Source organism: Cebus imitator, unplaced genomic scaffold (genome assembly GCF_001604975.1).
Source record: "Cebus imitator isolate Cc_AM_T3 unplaced genomic scaffold, Cebus_imitator-1.0 Scaffold33, whole genome shotgun sequence".
In the NCBI taxonomy this organism is placed as follows: Eukaryota; Metazoa; Chordata; class Mammalia; order Primates; family Cebidae; genus Cebus; species Cebus imitator.
Window position 1 is genome coordinate 603,161 of NW_016107348.1, and position 18,106 is coordinate 621,266.

At 42.5% G+C, this 18,106-nt stretch overlaps 1 protein-coding gene, 1 long non-coding RNA gene and 1 other non-coding gene across 4 annotated transcripts in view; 2 read left to right on the forward strand and 1 right to left on the reverse strand.

The window, feature by feature from the left end:
• Window positions 1–15,054, reverse strand: part of NPHS2 (NPHS2 stomatin family member, podocin) — an 18,546-nt gene extending 3,492 nt beyond the window's left edge. Inside the window, exons 1-6 of one of the 2 annotated variants that reach the window (XM_017524429.1) lie at window positions 14,717–15,054; window positions 10,515–10,618; window positions 7,516–7,588; window positions 5,879–5,961; window positions 2,824–3,027; window positions 339–394 (exon numbers count right to left, since the gene is read on the reverse strand). In XM_017524429.1, coding sequence (XP_017379918.1) covers window positions 339–394; window positions 2,824–3,027; window positions 5,879–5,961; window positions 7,516–7,588; window positions 10,515–10,618; window positions 14,717–14,990 — 794 coding nt within the window. In that variant the 5' untranslated portion in view covers window positions 14,991–15,054. The remainder of the gene's footprint in view (window positions 1–338; window positions 395–2,823; window positions 3,028–5,878; window positions 5,962–7,515; window positions 7,589–10,514; window positions 10,619–14,716) is intronic. The other variant, XM_017524430.1, reaches the window with a different exon arrangement.
• On the forward strand, window positions 8,460–12,884 carry LOC108301305. The gene is made up of 3 exons (XR_001823804.2): window positions 8,460–8,494; window positions 10,106–10,256; window positions 12,370–12,884. It is a non-coding gene; the product is annotated as an uncharacterized LOC108301305 (long non-coding RNA).
• Window positions 15,055–15,381: 327 nt separating the features above from the next.
• On the forward strand, window positions 15,382–15,494 carry LOC119470544. Its single transcript, XR_005199454.1, has one exon. It is a non-coding gene; the product is annotated as a U5 spliceosomal RNA (small nuclear RNA).
• The last annotated feature ends 2,612 nt before the right edge of the window (window positions 15,495–18,106 follow it).

Below are 18,106 nucleotides of genomic sequence, written 5' to 3' on the forward strand. Positions count from 1 at the left end.
AACTCCTGACCTCAAGTGATCCACCTGTCTTGGCCTCCCAAAGTACTGGGATTACAGATCTGAGCCACTGCACCTGGCCTAAAATGGGAAATTTCATGTAAATTTTATATAAAATAATTTTTTAGATGCATAGGGAAAAAATAATCAGAGTAATTTGTCCAAATGTTATATTGGTTGTGTTATGGCTATAAGATATTGGGTAATTTTTTCTTTTTTACAGAGTTATGCTGATGTGGCTGTAGTACTCAATGAAAATAATTTTTCAAATGAAAAATTTAATATGAAACCAGAATATTTTCCTTTATCATACTGTTCTTCCTAGTTAATTTCCTACCCACATTTCTATTCTCTCCACTTTAATTCCCCAAATACAGGTCACTGAATCCAAGGCAACCTGTGGAGAGAAGAGTTGAGATGTCAGTGAGAGCCCCCAGGTGGGAGGAGAGCATGCCTATGCCCTGACGGCCATTGTTCTCTACTAAGGAAGGACATTCCCTTCGAAAGGACATCATTTGCCTGTTTTATTTAACTTCACAGTGCCTTGCAAAGAGTTATTTAACTTTCATAGTGCCACCCAATAAATATCTGTGGAATTGAAGATGGTGCGGTATGCTGAATAATGGTCCCCAAAGACAACCCATGTCCTAATCCCTGGATCTGTGAATGTTACCCCAGGAGGGATTTTGCTGGTGTGATAGTTAAGGGCTCTTGAGATGGGGATAGTATCCTGGATTATCCATGTGGCCCTAAATGTAATTATAGGCGTTCTTGTAAGAGGGAGGCAAACGGCGATTGGACCACAGAAGAGGAGAAGGTGATGTGATGATGGAGGCAGGGATCAGAGTGATGCTCTCTAAAGATGGAGGAAGGTGCCACGAGCTGAGAAATGCAGGCAGCCCCCAGATACTGGAAAAGGCAAGGAAACGGATTCTCCTCTCAGAACCTCCAGAAGGAATTGGTCTGGCTGACACCTGGACTCTAGCGCAGTGAAACTGATTTTGAACTCTTGCCTTCAAAACTAAGAGAATAATTTTTGTTTGGCTTCAAGCCACCAAGTTTGTGGTAGTTTGTTACAGAAGTAATAGGAACTAATACAGATATATTTTAAAAATCTGTTTTAAAATGCACTGCGTTGAGAACCAGTCTGTAGTCTCTCTTCCAAATGTCTTTCACTTATAGGATGTTTTCACTTCTACAACTGATGCTGGTGGCTCCAGTTTCCCCCTGCTTCCCAGTCCCATACACCCCATTGATTGAAGTTGGAAAAGGGAGAGGGAAGAAAATGGACTATGGATTCTGGAAAGGAGGGGCAGGGCATGGAGCTCTCCATGTTGACCCAAACTCTTCTTTTTACACTTATTTTCAGGTTATTTTTTAGTGGTTAGGCAAATAGTAAGCGTAGTACATTGAGAACCCTGAGAAGACTAATTTGGGCGTATGGGTGAGAATAAGGAATATTGATAAAGACATCACAGAATAGGTGGCTTCTTAAAGGACAAATAAAATCTTGCCTGTGCAGGAAAGAGAAGTATTCCAGGCAGAGGATCCAGCCCAAGAGGAGGCAATGGGAGCACAAAAGTACTGAATGCTGGACAGAAGCTAAAGTAGGCTGGAGTATTAGATTCAGTGGGAGAAGGATGGCAAGAGGTGAGACTACAACAGCTGGGTCATTTATTCATTTATCCAAAAAACATTATCTACCTGCTGTGTGACAAGCCTGTGCTGAGGACCAAGAAATGGATAAAATACAGCCTCTGCTGCTATGGAGGACACAGTCTGGGAAAACTAATGTCTTAGACAGATGGTCCCCCACTTGTGATGATTTGACAATTTTTGACTTTTATCATGGGTTTATTAGGATACATGCATTTTTGACTTAACGATATTTTTTGCTTTATGATGGGTTTATAAGTGAAGGAACATTTGTTTATACATTATAATCAGTGTAACAAGGGCAAGCTTGAATGTCAAGTGTCTGGGCTTTATCCTTGAGAGGAGAAGGATGAATAAGGAAGGGAGGGTGAAGGGGGACATCCCATAAAGCACAATTACTACCAGCGCCTTTGGTTCTTGGGGTCCCTCTGTTTGAGGTCCTCCTTCCAACTAGACATGATTCACAACCTCCTAACCCAGTTCTGGGCCTAGGTGTCCCCACGGCCTCAGTGACAGGATCCATTGCTGGTGGTAATTGCCACTCCACTGGCCAGCTGCCTGCTGTCTTTTCACTTCTCTGAATATCGTTTGCTAACCTGCCTTGGTAAGCATCAAAGCCACCGACCCTGGCCGTGGATGAGCTCGCTGAGGTTGTTGCCTGTGGACTAGAGGGAGCTGCTTGTGAAGCAGTTCTTGCTGTTTCCCCTCCTCTAATTCCAAACTGATTAAGTCTAGACAATGGGTTTGGTAATTCATCATGTGAAGGTCTGTGACCTCTTAGCTCTTGTTATCTGAAATGCTTATGTGAACTTCCTATTTAACTTGGCACTCATTATGCTTGTTTCCTCAGGTAGATGGTAAGCTCCTGGGAAACATGCCTTATCATCTTTGTGTAGCACCAACCCCACCGTTCCTGCCAGCAATCATTCTCAATACTTAATACAATGTGAGTACTTCGCGATGAATTTAAAGTCACTGGCATAGGTTTGACAGCAAAAACTGTGGCAATGACTAACAAGCACCACACTGATAAATATAATTGACTCAGAGTCAATTTGGCCACTTCCTAACTAGCTATAAGCTCCCAAAGGGATGGTCCCTAAGGGATGAACAAATGAATAAAAGATACATATTTCAACATATTGAACATATTGGTACATATCTAAGTACCTTTGCATCTTGGGCGATGCTCTTCCTCTCTAGAAGAATTTCAGTGAGGGATCGATGTGCTAGGAGACGCTTCATGGTGGTTTGTACAAGGAATTGCACAGCTTTAGATACACGAGCAAGACTCCTTAGGAGAAGAGAGGCATTTTCCATTCGGTAGTAGCAAATGGCATCTATCTCCATTATAAACATGTCTTTGGTCACGATCTAGGCAGAAAACAGTTTGGATGACAGGCTTGATTCTTGGGCTCCTTTCCTATATAGGGGTGGAGGACCTAAATGTGTTCAAAGGGAATTTTCTCAGCAAGAGAAAAAGAGAGTTGGCCTACCCTTTCTTTAAAATAGACATGTTTTTGAAAACTATGAAATTTTTATGAAATACATGATGAAAGAACTCACAACTTAAAAGAATTCTGTGGTAAATCCTTTTGTAAAAAAATCAGAAACAATTTTCTTGTACGAAGACATTCAGTTGATTCTAAACCAGGTCTCTTTTTTTTTTTTTTTTTTTTTTTTTGAGACGGAGTCTCCCTCTGTCACCCAGGCTGGAGTGCAGTGGTGCAATCTTGGCTCACTGCAACCTCCACCTCCCTAAACCAGGTCTTTCTAAACTCATACCAAAAAGAAAAATCGGCTAAAAGAGAAGCATGTTCTGGGAAGCAGGCACTGTAATGTATTGCTTGCTAGAGTGTACACTAGGGGATGCTTTGATGATATACATCATAAGCTCTAGAAAGAGGTATGATCTTAACATTTCCATTTTTATATTTATCTTAAGGACATATGGATTTAACTATAAGGATGTTATTCACAGTATTGCTAATTGGAATACAAATTGGAAAGAATTTAACATCAACAGTAGGGAATTGGTTGAGTAAACTGTGATACAGCCATTAAATGAAATGTTGTGTGTCCATTTAAAATAAAGGGGTAGAGGCATTTAGCTAATATATGAAAAGACGATCACAATATATTGTTGGGTTAAGAAAGACACGTTATAAAATCATACATGTGGTATGATATTTACCCATCTGTAAATATAACCACATACATAGAAAAGTCTGAAAGGATATACTTCAAAATATCAACCATTAATGATGGGTAACAGGATTGGGGTGAGTTTTTTCCCCCAATTTTGTTTATTGTGTTAAAATACACTATAAAACTTGCCATCTTAGCCATCTTTTCAGTGTATAGTTCAGTGATACTGAATGTACTCATAATATTGTGCAACTATCACTACCATCCATCTCCATACTTTTTATCTTGTAAAACTGAGACTCTGTACCCATTAAACAATAACTCTTCAATTTCTTCTTCTCCTCAATCCCTGGTAACCACCATACTACTTTTAGTCTCTATGAATTTGACTACTCTAGGTTCCTCACGTAAGTAGGATCATACAGTATTTGTTTTTTTGTGTGACTGGTTTATTTCACTTAGCATAATGTCCTCAAGATTCATCCATGTTGTAGAATGTCAGAATTTCCTTTCTTTTTTTAAGGCTGAATAATATTCCACTGTAGGTTTTATATCACATTTTATTTGTCTCTTCAGCCATCAATAGAGACTTGGGTTGTTTCTACCTTTTGGCTATTGTGAATAATGCTCTTACGAACACAGGTATGCAAATATTTCTTCAAGACCCTGCTTTCGATTCTTTTAGGTATGTATACAGAAATGGAATTGCTGGGTCATACAGTAATTCTAGTCTTAATTTTTTGAGGAGCTGCTATACTGTTTTCTACAGTGGCTGTACCATTTTACATTCCTACCAACAGTGCACAAGGGTTCCTTCCAATTTCTCTACATCCTCTTCAACGCTTGATATTTTCTGGGTTTTTAAAAAAGCAGTAGCCATGTTAATGAGTGTAAAGTGATATATTGGGATATTGATTTGTATTTTCCGAATGTAGTGATGCTGAGTATCTTTTCATATGCTTGTTGCCCATTTATATATCTTCATCTTTTTTGTCATCTTTTTAGAAATGTCTGCTCAAGTCTGTATTAGGGTTCTCTAGAAAAACTATATAATGTGTATGTGTGTGTTTGGGTTTCACCATACAAATATATGCATGCACACACACACACACACACACACATATGTTGGGGTGTGGAGAGAAAAAAATATTGATTTAATGAATTAGCTCATGTGCTTGTGGAAGCTAGCATGTCTAAAATCTTCAGGCTGAAGACCCAGAGAAGAGTTGATCTTTTCTTTTTGAGACAGAGTCTGCTCTGTCACCCGCACTGGAGTGCAGTGGCGTGATATCGGCCCACTGCAACCTCCACCTCCTGGGTTCAAGCGATTCTCTTGCCTCAGCCTCCTAAGTAGCTGGGATTACAGGCACATGCCACCACACCCGGCTAATTTTTGTATTTTTAATAGAGACAGGTTTTCACCATGTTGGTCTGGCTGGTCTCGAACTCCTGACCTCATGATCTGTCCCGTTTGGCCTCCCAAGGTGCTGGGATTATAGGCGTGAGCCACCACACCTGGCCAAGCGTTCATCTTTTCTACTGGCAGAATTCCCTCCTCCTCAAAGGGAGGTCACTTTTTTTCTGGAGCCCTTCAACTGGATGAGGCCCACCCCGCATTAGGGAGTGAAATCTGCTTTACTCAGAATCTACTGATTTAAATGTTAATCCGAACTAAAAAAAAAAATACCCTCACAATAACATCCAGATGTGTTTGGCCAAATATAGGCCAAATGGTCATGGCCTAGCAAAGCTGACACATAAGGTTAACCACCGCAAAGTTCTTTGCCCATTTTTAAATCAGGTTGTTTACTTTTTTGTTGTTGATGTGTATGAGTTCTTTATATATCTTGGATAGTAACCCTTTATGAGATATATGATTTGCAAATATCTTCTCCCATTCCCTAGACTGCCTTTGCACTCTGTTAATTGTGTCCTTTGATGCACAAAAGTTTTAAGTTCTGATATAGCCCATATCATTATTTTTCTTTCCTATTTTTGAGCATAAATAATCATTTTGTTCATGGCAGGTAGACCACAGAAAATGTATAGAGAAAGCAAAGGCCATCATTTGGCTTACCTCATGAAAAGGTATCTCCAGAGTTTGGAGACGAAGGTCAACCTTGTGGTAGGTATCCAGGCAGGGCAAAAAAAAGAAGAGACCTAGAAGAGGGGGAGGGGGAGGGGGAGGTGACAGATAATAGCTAGCATGAAGGCTATTTGGGTTTCACCTTTTTGGGTCAGACTGCATACTACATTGCTTTCCTTAGCCTTTAATTACAGAGCATTGGCCCATCCCACCCTGCCTCCACCTGAGGGTCAAAGGAGAGCACTATTAAAATTTGCTCCAGGACGATAGGTATAAACAGGGATGATCCCCAGCAAACTGGGCTGTGTGGTCCCTTTAGTCATGGTGCTGGCCTCCCCAGATCTCATTTGCATATCTGTCCTTTCACCAGAATTGAACTCCCTCCGTAGTGTCCTAGGCACTACTGTTAGCCTTAGTGTCTGACTTAGTGCCTTTTAGGTACTCTCTAAAATAGTTTTTGAGTCCATGAGTGTACCCAGGTGTCAAACTTTAGAGCCAGCAACCTCTATGTCATTTTTCTTAGAATGTGAGCCCCAGAAGTAATCAGAATAGCAATTATCATGATACCAGCTTTCTGGCTGGCTAGTTAGTCCTCACCCACCCAATATAATATATAGGATCAATGTGCAGAAAACATTTATAAATTGATTTATTGATATTTTATGAGAGCCCATTGGATGTTGTGGACTCCTGCAAGAGCCAAAGCTTTGTTGAAACAAGCAGCACCTCACAGAGCCCAGGATCTATCTGGAGAGCAGCCCAGCTCTGCTAGTCTTCCTCAGTGCCAATTGAGAAGGTTCCTAAAAACCAGGGTCAGAGCAAGACATTATTTGTCCTGGAACTACAGGGTCTGTTTCTACTTTTGTGTGGACTCGTCTATTCATTCTGAATCTTCATACTCTGATATTTGTCCCTAGTCTGTTCTCTGCGGGCATGGCCTGGAACTGAGACCCTCTCCAATGTATACACAGCGGGACTCACACCTTCCTGGCTGACTTAGATTTCCAAACTTCCACTACTAAACTTTTCAGACTGACCATACTTCTATCCATCTCCCATAAAGAGCTTGGACCTCTGGACATCAACTCCACTAGATCTTAAGGTTCTGAGATCAGAGACCATGTCTTATTTATCCAAGTAAAAAGTATCCTTGGCAGTTAGCACAGGGTTTGAGACACAAGAAATGCTTAATCTGTGTTTTATAAATCCCTCCAACTGAAGATGGATTTGTTATTTGGATGCTGAATTTTGCCTATCTCCCTCCCATGACTGGATCTGAGCACCTGGATTGGGAACTAGCTCAGCTTTTCTCTGAGAATTCACAGGACTCTGGCCATATATATATTGTACTCAAACCAGTCCCCAGCCATTGGCCCTGGCATGTGGGCTCTCCATACCAGTTCTCTCTCTTGGCTACCTATGACCTAGTAATAATGGTCTCTGAAGAATTTCTTAATAACCTATATTGTAAGTAACTGATATGCAGATATCATATCTGGAAAATGCAGATATCATGAATCAAGTTGCTTCGTGTATTCAGAGGTCCATATTACAAAGCTGCATGGGTTGAAGAAATAAGCAAGTCAAGAGGGAGGTATTTAAAAAAAAAAAAAAAAAGTGTTTTTTACCAGGGCCTTTGGCTCTTCCAGGAAGCAGATGTCCCAGTCGGAATATAATTACTCTCTCATGCTCTTGTACAACCTAAAGAGAAATTTAATCCTTTCAAATCACTCCCAGAAAGAAAAATAAAGTCTTCAAAAGGCCTTGGCATAAGAATGATCCTAGATATCAGAAATTTTTTGTCTTGAGAACCAATAAAAATTTCTATTAATACTTAAGTTTCCCAAATCTATATTTAGTAAGTATAAAATTTCAGAAACCAATGAAAAAATATATTAACCATGTTAATTTATGAACCCATGGACAGAATTTTGATTAAAGACTTATGATTATCTAAAAAAACCATGGCCAACTTTTCCTAAATTAATCTTACCAAGGCATGTTAAATCTTGTGTTTTACTGTGATTTCTGCATTACTAGCTTTTATATGTATCATTCATTAGCTATTTAACACAAAGAGGGAATACATTTTAATACCACTTGTGATATTTTGTTTCAGAGTGCTGCTTCAAAATGATTCAATTGGATTTGTTTTGTTTTGTTTTGAGATGAAGTTTCACTCTTGTTACCCAGGCTGGAGTGCAGTGGCATGATCTTGGCTCACTGCAACCTCTGCCTCCCAGGTTGAAGCAACTCTCCTGCCTCAGCCTCCTGAGTGGCTGGGATTACAGACCTGAGCCACCACATCCAGCTAATTTTTTGTATTTTTAGTAGAGATGAGGTTTCGCCATGTTGGCCAGGCTGGTCTTGAACTCCTGACCTCAGGTGATCCACCCATCTAAGCCTCCCAAAGTGCTGGGATTACAGGTGTGAGTCACCACACCTGGCCAGTTATAATTTTTTTTGAGATGGAGCTTCACTCTTGTTGCCCAGGCTGGAGTGCAATGGTGTGATCTCAGCTCACAGCAACCTCCACCTCCCAGGTTCAAATGATTCTCCTGCCACAGCCTCCTGAGTACCTGAGATTACAGGCTCTGCTAACCCACTGTAAGTCCTTTGAGGTTGGGAATCATGTTTTGTTTGCCTTCATGGGGTTTACAATTTCATGAGGCCAGAACACTGCCTTGCTTGAAACAATGAGAATGAATGACTGTATATGGTTCTTAGAGCATGCCCAGAAATTCCCAATTGCTTGGTTCCCTAGCATTACTTCTTACCTGCTTTTATTGGAAGAAACAAATTCTTCCCAGAGATGAAGGGGAGGCTTACTTCTTCAAGACCTTGCTCAAATATAACTGCCTGGGTCTGCTTTTCTTTCCTCTCCCTAATTGGCTTCTTAGGGCTTTCCATCTTCAGTGACCAGACCTAAAAGCCTTTCCCCAAAACTGTGGCTGAGTCAGTGTTGAATCTTGTGGCAGTCATGCAGGTGCTCAGGTCACCCTTCAAGAAGAGCCTGCTGCCAACTATATACTATCTATAGAAGACACACTTTATATTCAAAGATATGAATAGACTAAAAGTAAAAGATGGAAAAAGACATACCATACGAACAGTAACTAAAGGAGAGTGGGAGTGGCTATCCTAACACCAGAGAAAATGGACTTCAAAACAAGCAAACATGTTACTAGCAAGAAATGGAGACACTGTATAATGATAAAAGCATCAACGCATTAGGAAAGTGTAACAGCGATAAGCATAGGTACACCTAAAAACAGTACCAAAATTTGCATGAGGAAAAAGACCAAAATAATTCAAAGTAGAAATAGACAGTTCAGTAGCGGCAGTTGGAGACTTCAATACCCCACTTTAAACAATGGATGGAACTAGACAGACATAGAAGACGTGACCAACACTATCAACAAACAGACCTAACAAACATCTCTACCCCATGACAGCACAGTACACATTCTTTTCCAGCATACATGAAACATCGTCTCCAGGAAAGATACTATGCTAGGCCATAAAACTAAGTTAAACAAATTTAAAAGGATTGAAATCATATAAAGTATATTCTCTTATTACAATGAAGTTAAACTAGAAATCAGTAACCGAAGGAAATTTGAGAAATTCACAAATAAGTGGAAAGTAAACAACACACTCTAACCAATAGGTTAAAGAAGAAAGCACATGGAAAATGAGAAAATACTTTGAGATAAATGAAAACAAAAACACAAAATACCAAACTGTATTTTGGGGAGGAAAATGGGGAGGGAAAGATGAAGAGGGGGAAGAAGCCGCTGCCTGCTGTGAGTACAACCCAACAGCAGCCCCAGCAGCACGTGTACTGCTTCAGCCAAGGACGCAGTCTTCCCTGCAGCTGCAGCCAGTGACGGAGATGGCAGGAGTACTAGGGCCATGCTGTTTCTGCCCATTATGGGAGTCTTTTGAAGCAAACCTTGCTCTAGAGTTCCCTTTTGGGCTGGCCAAGGCTTTCTTGGAGCAGCACCACAGTCAGAGGCTCTCTCTGCCCAATCCTTTCTTCCCCTTCTCATATCATAAGTGTCAGGCCTGCATCACTGTCTGAAGGCTTCTCCTGACTACTCTTGTTTTCTTTCCCACTAATCTTTCACAGGCATTATCTCCCAATAAATCTCTTGCTCTTCTAATTCCATCTTGGCACGTGCTTCCAGAAGTGACACAGGTCTTCATTTACCTCAGGGACAGGCATCTACAACCACCTGTGGGCCAGAGACAATCATGACTCATGGGCTACAGAAGCTGCCTGAGAATTTTTTAGTGGAGTGGATGTCATGATCCATTCTGGTCACAGAATGCAGATGAAACAAACATAGCCAATATAATACACGTGGTAAGTGCTAGAGCAAGTGAAAGCAGAGTGACTCGGGAGCACCAGGAAGGGAATGGCAGTCTGGGGGAGTCAAGGAAGGCTTCCTGTTTACATTTGAGCAAGGTCTTGGAGGAGTATGAGCTATCCTGGAAGGTGAGTCAGGGGTGAGGGCATTCCACACGGGCAAGAATAGTACCAGAACACAGAGGTGAGAATGGGCGTGGTGTGGTCAGTGAGAGGCATCAGGAAATTACCTACTGGGTTCTCGTGGAATCTCACCTTTATGCAGAACCAGATGGAAAAAGGGAAGGTCATGATGACGAAGAGCAGAGAAATGAAGACAAGAAGCCACTCACAGGCCCCTAAGCCAGAGGATTTGGTACCTTAAAAAAAATTAAAGCAAAAGAATAATTATATTGAAACTTCACCATACTCACTGATTAGCATCTGTTGGTCCAGTCCTTGGTATTGGAGTCAGAGCAACTTGGAGACTTTGCTGGAAATATAAGTCAAATCAGAGTGGTCAGAGTTCATAGGGCCCGGGGAGGAGCAGGGCCCTGGAAAGGTAGTGGGGATCAGGTACAGTGATTCATGCCTGTAATCCCAGCACTTTGGGAGGCTGAGATGAGAGGATCACTTGAGTCCAGGAGTTCAAGACCATCTTGGGCAATGTAGTGAGATCCTGTCTGTACAAAAAAATTAAAAATTAGCTGGGTATGGTGGAGCATGCCTGTAGTCCCAGCTACACAAAAGGCTGAGGTGGGAGGATAGATTGAGCCTGGGAGGTTGAGTCTGTAGTGAGCTATGACTGTGCCACTGCAGTCCAGCCTGGGTGACAGGGCTAGACCTTGTCTCAAAAATAAAATAAGAGAAGAGCAGTGGGGTATACTGCAACAGGCACAGAATCTGGGAAGAAGGTTTGGATTCTAGTTCTGGCTCTACCATTTCATATCCAGATAACCTTAGGCAAGGCATATGGCCTTTACAAACCTCAGTTTCTTCCCTGTATAATGGGGATGCTAATATCTCATGACTATCCCAAAATAACTAGTTCATGAGATGTATCGCCCACTTTGGCATAAGGATAAAATTACACATACATATAAAGCAGTGAGCGGTACTTTACATGTGTCAGGTTTGGTTTAAGTGGTTCCAACCACCTGTCCAGAGCCTTATCTTCCATGAAATAACTTCCCCATCCATTACCTGCCTTAATGTCTAAAATTCCACCATTTTAACACCTCCATCAAGGTGTTGATCTCGATAGTCTTTGAAAATTACCTATATGGGGTAAAATTCACCTACTGATGTGATTTAGAAAAAGCGATAAGGAACTGCGGTTCACAACATCCAGGATGCTTGGGTGATAAATGAAACAATATCAAGGAAAGTCAGCCTTAAGAACACACGCTTCTTGGGGTCTTGTCTTATTTACACTGTGCCCTCAGGGCTTAGAATAATGCCTGGCACCATGGAGGTGCTTAATAAATATTAGTTGAATGTGGGAAGAAAGGAGGGTGAAAATGATTTAAATGTAAGAGTTATGAAAATTTCAAGAATTTTAACCTCCAGGTACTAGAAAACTGACCAAAGGAATTCTGTTTGCCAGTTTAAAAAGATCACAGAGGACTAGAAGGTGACTAAAAATTAGGAAATGGTAAAAAGTCTATTTTCTTTCCTTCCTCCCTCCCTCCCCCAGTCCCTCCCTTCCTTCCTTCCTTCCTTTTTTTCTTTCTTCTCTCTCTCTCTTTCCTTCTTGTCGTCTTTCTTTCTTTTGAGGCAGGGTCTTGCCCTCTCCAGGCTGCAGTGCAGTGATGTGATCACGGCTCTCTGCATCCTTAGCCTCCTGGGCTCAACCAGTCACCCCACCTTAGCCTCTCAAGTAGCTGGGACTACAGGTGCATGCCACCATACCTGGCTAATTAATTTTTTTGCAGAGATGGGGTCTCACTATGTTGCCCAGGCTGGTCTCAAACACCTAGCCTCAAATGATCCTCTCATTTAGCCTCTTAAGTACTGGGATTATAGGTATGAGCTATGGCACCTGGCCTAAAATCTTGTTTTTTTAAGAGATGGGAATGAAGGGGATAAGGAATTAGTAGGCCTGAAAATCTGATTTGATTTTCATGCCCAGAAAGGTCACCACCAAACTGATGTGCCGATCACTTGAAGAAGAGGACAGATATGCAAGCTGTACCAGCACAAAAACAGAATTAGCACTGAATACCATAGTACGGCAGTTTCCAGAGGCCATCCTACAAAATACTGATCCCACACGTTGCTCCACCAAAGAAGAATTTCCTGGGCAAATGAGTTTAGAGGATACTAAGCACTACGTCCCATTCCTGGAGTTCCCAGTGCTCATCACGATGTTGAAGCTATGAGAATCTCAAAGCATTCTTAGCTTTGTTTACACACGTTTGACCAGGTACTATTTTCTCTAAGGAATACTCACTGATATTTTATGGAACTTGTTTCTCATGGAAACTACTCTGGGAAATGCTGCTCTACCAACATATTAATTTTTATAATATTCTTCTTCAAGGGCAATGAATAACAGTATCATTGCCATTTTTAATTAGTTTATAAATATCTTTCAGTTGCCAGTGGTAGCCATGGAAAGTAAAAATAAATGCACATACAGAATTACATTTTATAAGTGAAAAAATGCCTCAAAAATTCCTTCATACAGTAGCAAGAGATATGCATAGAAAACGAATTTCTACACTCAAGCCTAACTTGAAGCTTTATCCAAAAAATACTGTTCTGTTAGAGTAAATTGCTTGAATATCCAACTTGTTTGGTTTAAGTAAATAGCCAAACATTAACTAGTCAAGCAAGAAAAGCCTTTAAATATCATCTCAGAGTCCCCAGCATTTTGGTGAGGTGAAGCGCTTTTTCATTTCTTCCATCTTAACTAGCCTGCCTTTGGGAGTGTGGTGCTGAGTTCCCTGTGAGCCTTGGAAACCTCCCACACAAGGGCTCAGCCAAAGTCACTTCATCCATAGTGGGACTGCTTGCCCATTGCTTGGCATCTCCTGCTTTACTTACTCTGTAGCTGGAGTGACTGGGCCCACAAAGGTGCCCAAGGCCACGGCCAGTAGGACCATGACCAGAAATGAGAGGCAGCACCAAGCGAGGGTGAGCATTTCAATCAGACTGTCTTACTCTGAGAATATGCCTTCTCTACTTCCCAGAAACAGGACTTGCACACGTGACAATTTCTCAGAGCATGTTTCCTCATCTGTGATAAGAGGATGGTGAGGGATTAAATAACTCAGCAAAACACCCAGTGTGTGCCTGGCACATAGTAGGGGTTTCATAAATGGTGGCTCCCTTACTTGCCTACCCTACCAGTGTGATCTGCTGCCTAACAGTTACAAGCCCTCTAACCTCAGCATTGAGCCCAGCAAACCTTTACTGAACAGAGGTTTCTGGCTGATGAAAGGGTATCATCAACTGGACAAAACAGTATTAACATAACCCATTTAAACTACACCCCAACTGCAGAAATCTTCCTTAAATGGTAGCTTTTAGTGATCCAGCATGTACTGCATTGCTGGCAACCAGGAAATGTTAAAACTTCATAGCCAGCAGAAAGCAATATAACACCCTATCCCTTATTTAATTTCTTTAAACATTTGTCATCCTACTAAAGTGGTCCTCATTTTTTTTCTTCCACTCATTATAAAAAACACTGGAAGTAGATAAAATTTTTCCCAAGAATTGTTTCTCCTGCAGAAGCAGAAGAGGCACCTTTTTTTGCATTCCCTCCTTTGATTTAATTTCCCTCTCTCTCAGCTTGCAAGGATGCAGCTAGAATTGAGTATGTTTTTGTTCCAGGCTTTGTGCAGAGTGCTTTGGATGCCTTTTCTCATTGTATCCTCACCACTACCCTCTGAGGCAGGCACTGTTAGATGAGAGCTGGTTAAGGTCCTTCCTATGATCACATGGCTAGCAGTGGCTGAGCTGTGGTTTAAACTCAGGTGTGGCTCTTCTTCACTTGGCTCTGCTGCGACTGCTTTCCAGAAAGAATGATAATCTCCCCAGAAGTTTAAAATGCTTTTAGGTAAGACTGAGGGGTGGGGACATGGGAAGAATAAGCCACATAACTGCCTACAGCCACCAACTCGTGCACGTTTTTACTTAAATTAGGTGCCCATGTGCCCTTCCGTGGCCACAAAAACCAACTTCATGGCTCCTTTGCCATGTTGACTGGTCCCCAACCTGGACCACACTCCCTCCCACTCCCATCCAAGGCTGACCCGAGACCAGGATATAGTGATACTTGTATTTCTCCTGAAGTTCTTTGCTCACTATAGGAGGCTGCTGGGTTCTTAACGTCTTTCCGTTCCTGGGAACCTGAGCATCCAGCAGTCTGCCCTGACTTCAGTGGGTCTTGTGGGATGACCCTTTCCACCTTATCTGACACCCCTTGGTTACCACCTGGAAAGGCGGCAGATAACAGTGCCGGACCGTACCTTCCTCTGGCCGCTCGCTCTCCAGCAGCGCCACCACCTCGGTGCCCTCCTCGCCGGAGCCCCGGACCTCATCCACGTCCACCACAGTGGCGGCAGGCGCTCGGGGCTCCCCTGCGGTCCCCGCCCGTCCAGAGCCCGACCGCTCGGGCCCAGCCTCCCGGCGTCCGCGGCCTCCGCTGCCCCACTCGGCCTTGGCCCTCTTGTTCTCCTTGTTCGGGGCGCTGCCACCTCGCCCGCGGGCCTCCCTGGAGGAGCTTCGCGCCCTCCTCTCCATCCTCAGAGCTGCCGGGCGGCCGGAGCAGCAGCGCGGGAGCGCGGTCCCTGCGGAGTCGCTGCAGGTCTGCCTGGCGCGCCCGGGGGACCTTAAAGATCGTCGGGTGGGGGCTGGAGGCGAGGGGCAGGACCCTGGGGCGGGGTCATGGCGGGACGCACCCCGAACTCCGACGGCTGTTTCTCCGCGGAGTCGTGTACTTGGCCTGCCGACCCCCACGGCCGGGGCGGCGCGGACGCAGAGCGGCCCGGGTGGGAGAGCCGGCTCCAGGCAGGGTGCTGGCGTTGGAAAGTGCGTGTCTGTAGGTGGCAGCCCGGGCTTCGAAGAAGACTCAGTTCCCAGAGGGTTCCTAACGTCATGCTAAAGGGCTGACAGAGACACAGAAGCTCATCGCAAGCTCTGGTTTCTGTGCGGAACAAATACATATTTTGTCTTTTACTGCAGATTTCCGTGGAGAGGAACAGTTGTTAGTAACCAATTTTTTTGAGGTCCTGCTTGAGCAGGGCCAAGTATAAAAGAAAAAGAAGAAGAAAAAAAAAAAACACAAAAGGTCAACGAATTAGGATGATTTTAAGGTAAAATCAGATGTTTCCCCTCAACCCTTGGAGTCGTCTCTAGGATACCTTTCCTTCCTTCCTACTTATTTCTTACTTTATATCCTGGCCCTAGTTTGTCTACATAGGCATTAACCCGTAATGATGTTGGTTGGTTCCTCTTGGGAGTATTTACATTTTAAAGAGGATAAAGGAAAACTCTCTTTGCGATCTGTTTCGTCTCTGTTATTATTTAGGGTCTTTATTAATGCTTACGCCTGAGGTTGATGATGCAATGCTTCTTGAAGAATCATAGGAAGGGATCTGGTCGAACTTCTGTTTTTAGGAGGGGGCATTTTGTTCTGTGCTTCCATGGTGAAGGTAAGAGAGTTTGGCTTTTTCAAGGTTCACTGGCCAGGTTGGATCTAGCAACGAACTGGGGAGCTGCCTCACCCTCTTCCTTCTCTTTCACGTTCTGTTAATAATTTGTTTCTTACTGAAAGGGAGGTTGGTCAAGATAACCCATCACACGAGATTTTTTTTTTTTTTTGGGGGGGGGGCACAGAGTTTCGCTCTTGTTACCCAGGCTGGAGTGCAATGGCGCGATCTTGGCTCACGGCAACCTCCGCCTCCTGGGTTCAGGCAATTCTCCTGCCTCAGCCTCCTGAGTAGCTGGGATTACAGGCACACGCCACCAGGCCAGCTAATTTTTTGTATTTTTAGTAGAGACGGGGTTTCACCGTGTTGACCAGGATGGTCTCGATCTCTTGACCTCCACACGAGATTTTTGAAACTACTCAAATAGCTCAGATCGCACGATGGCAGAAATAATGTTCACGGATTTTTAAAAATTTTCAGTATTTATTGAATTCACACAGCAACAGCTTTTTTTCTCTCCCAAAACCTTATTAAAGACTGAGGACCTGAAGTAACTCAAGTGGGTCTGGAAAAACCATCCCACTACTTTCTTCTATATGTTCCAGGTTAGGCCACTGGGAGTACGGTAAATAAAAGATGAGCAATACAGTCATTTAAATTGGTTTTTCACTCTCTAAGCCTGATCATTGCATGGGCTATCTAAGGAGGACAAATATTTCCTCTCAAGGGCCTGCCTCAATTGATAGTTTCTGCCTACAACACTACAGTGAGAAAAATTCCAAAGCTACATTTGGCTCCTAGAGAAAAAGGTATCATGATTATTTCAGATTCACCTGAATTAACATTGCTATTAGACATAACTGGCATCTTTATCATCCTGCAGAGATTTCCCTGTTAGAAAAAGTGAGAAACTGTTTGTAGCATTTATTGATGTTTTTCCTCAGCCTGGTCCTGTTATAAAAATTAATTTCATCTACATCCCTAGCTAGACTCTTATACAAAAATTGCACCTGCTTTTTACTCCAAGAATGGAGCAGAATATCTGGTTAAATGATATTCCCCAAACTGTACTGTCTTTCAGTAAGAGAGAAATTCCTTGTTGGAGAAAAACCAATGAGAAAAGGCCCTACTGGGGCCCTTTTCTACTGGGTGTTGGAGCCCATGCTGGGCACTTGTTCTCAGTCACCTTTGCTCAGTGTCCTTGGCTTCTTTGACCACTGACAAGTTACAGAGTCATTACTTCATTTTCTATATCTATACGTAACAGCAGTATAAGCAGCTACTTATAATACAAGTCTGCTGGGATTATGAGTGGCAACAACAAAATCCAAAAATCTGTACACCATTCCATGATAAAAAGGTCAATGCAGCATGGCTGGAAGGCGGAGGAGTTGGGGAGGGGAGTGCTGAGATAGCAAATGAGTCCAGCTGACTGTCCTCATGTACTCTTACAGGGATGCTGCTGTTTTCTTTCAGATTCCTCTTTAATTGAAAGTGTTGCTCATCTCTTTACTGAAAATATGATATGCACACATTCCAAAACTCTCAATACTTTACTCCTTGTTTGGAGTTGTTAAGAGACTGACATCTGTGGGAACTGGGTTACTGGAAGAAAGGGAGGATCAATTAAAGCTGTGTACATTTGAGTCTATGTTTCCAAGATGAAAGGTCATGAAAGAGTGCAAGGCTTTCTAAAGTATTACACTTATTCCCACTTAGCGTTTTGGAATATTACAGCCATATAAATAAATGAAGGCATGAATACTGATTCATATGGATTATTTAATGGAAAGGCTGGAATTGATTGATACCACATGGCATTACAAATCCTATTATTTTAGAGCTGTAAACTATAAGGCCTTTTTAAATTTGACTTTCTTAATTTGTAGGTGGCAGAGAGACCAAATAAAGGGGCACAATAGTGGTCTAGGAAAGTAATGCTGCTGAGAGCCTGATCTGCATCTTTGGCAGTGGGTATGGCTTCGATTCAGGAAACATTTCTGAGGGAGAAAATCAAAAGAATTTGGTATTCTCATGGAGTTATGGAGTGGGGACCATGAAGGGATAGAGGACTTGAGAAAGATGTAGAGTTCAACCTTAATAGGCTGAGCAGCTGGTTTGGTTGATCCACATCCCCTAACTGTTCTGACCCCAAGCATCTTATGTTCCTACCCTCTTTGCTTTTTTTTTTTTTCATTTATTTATTTT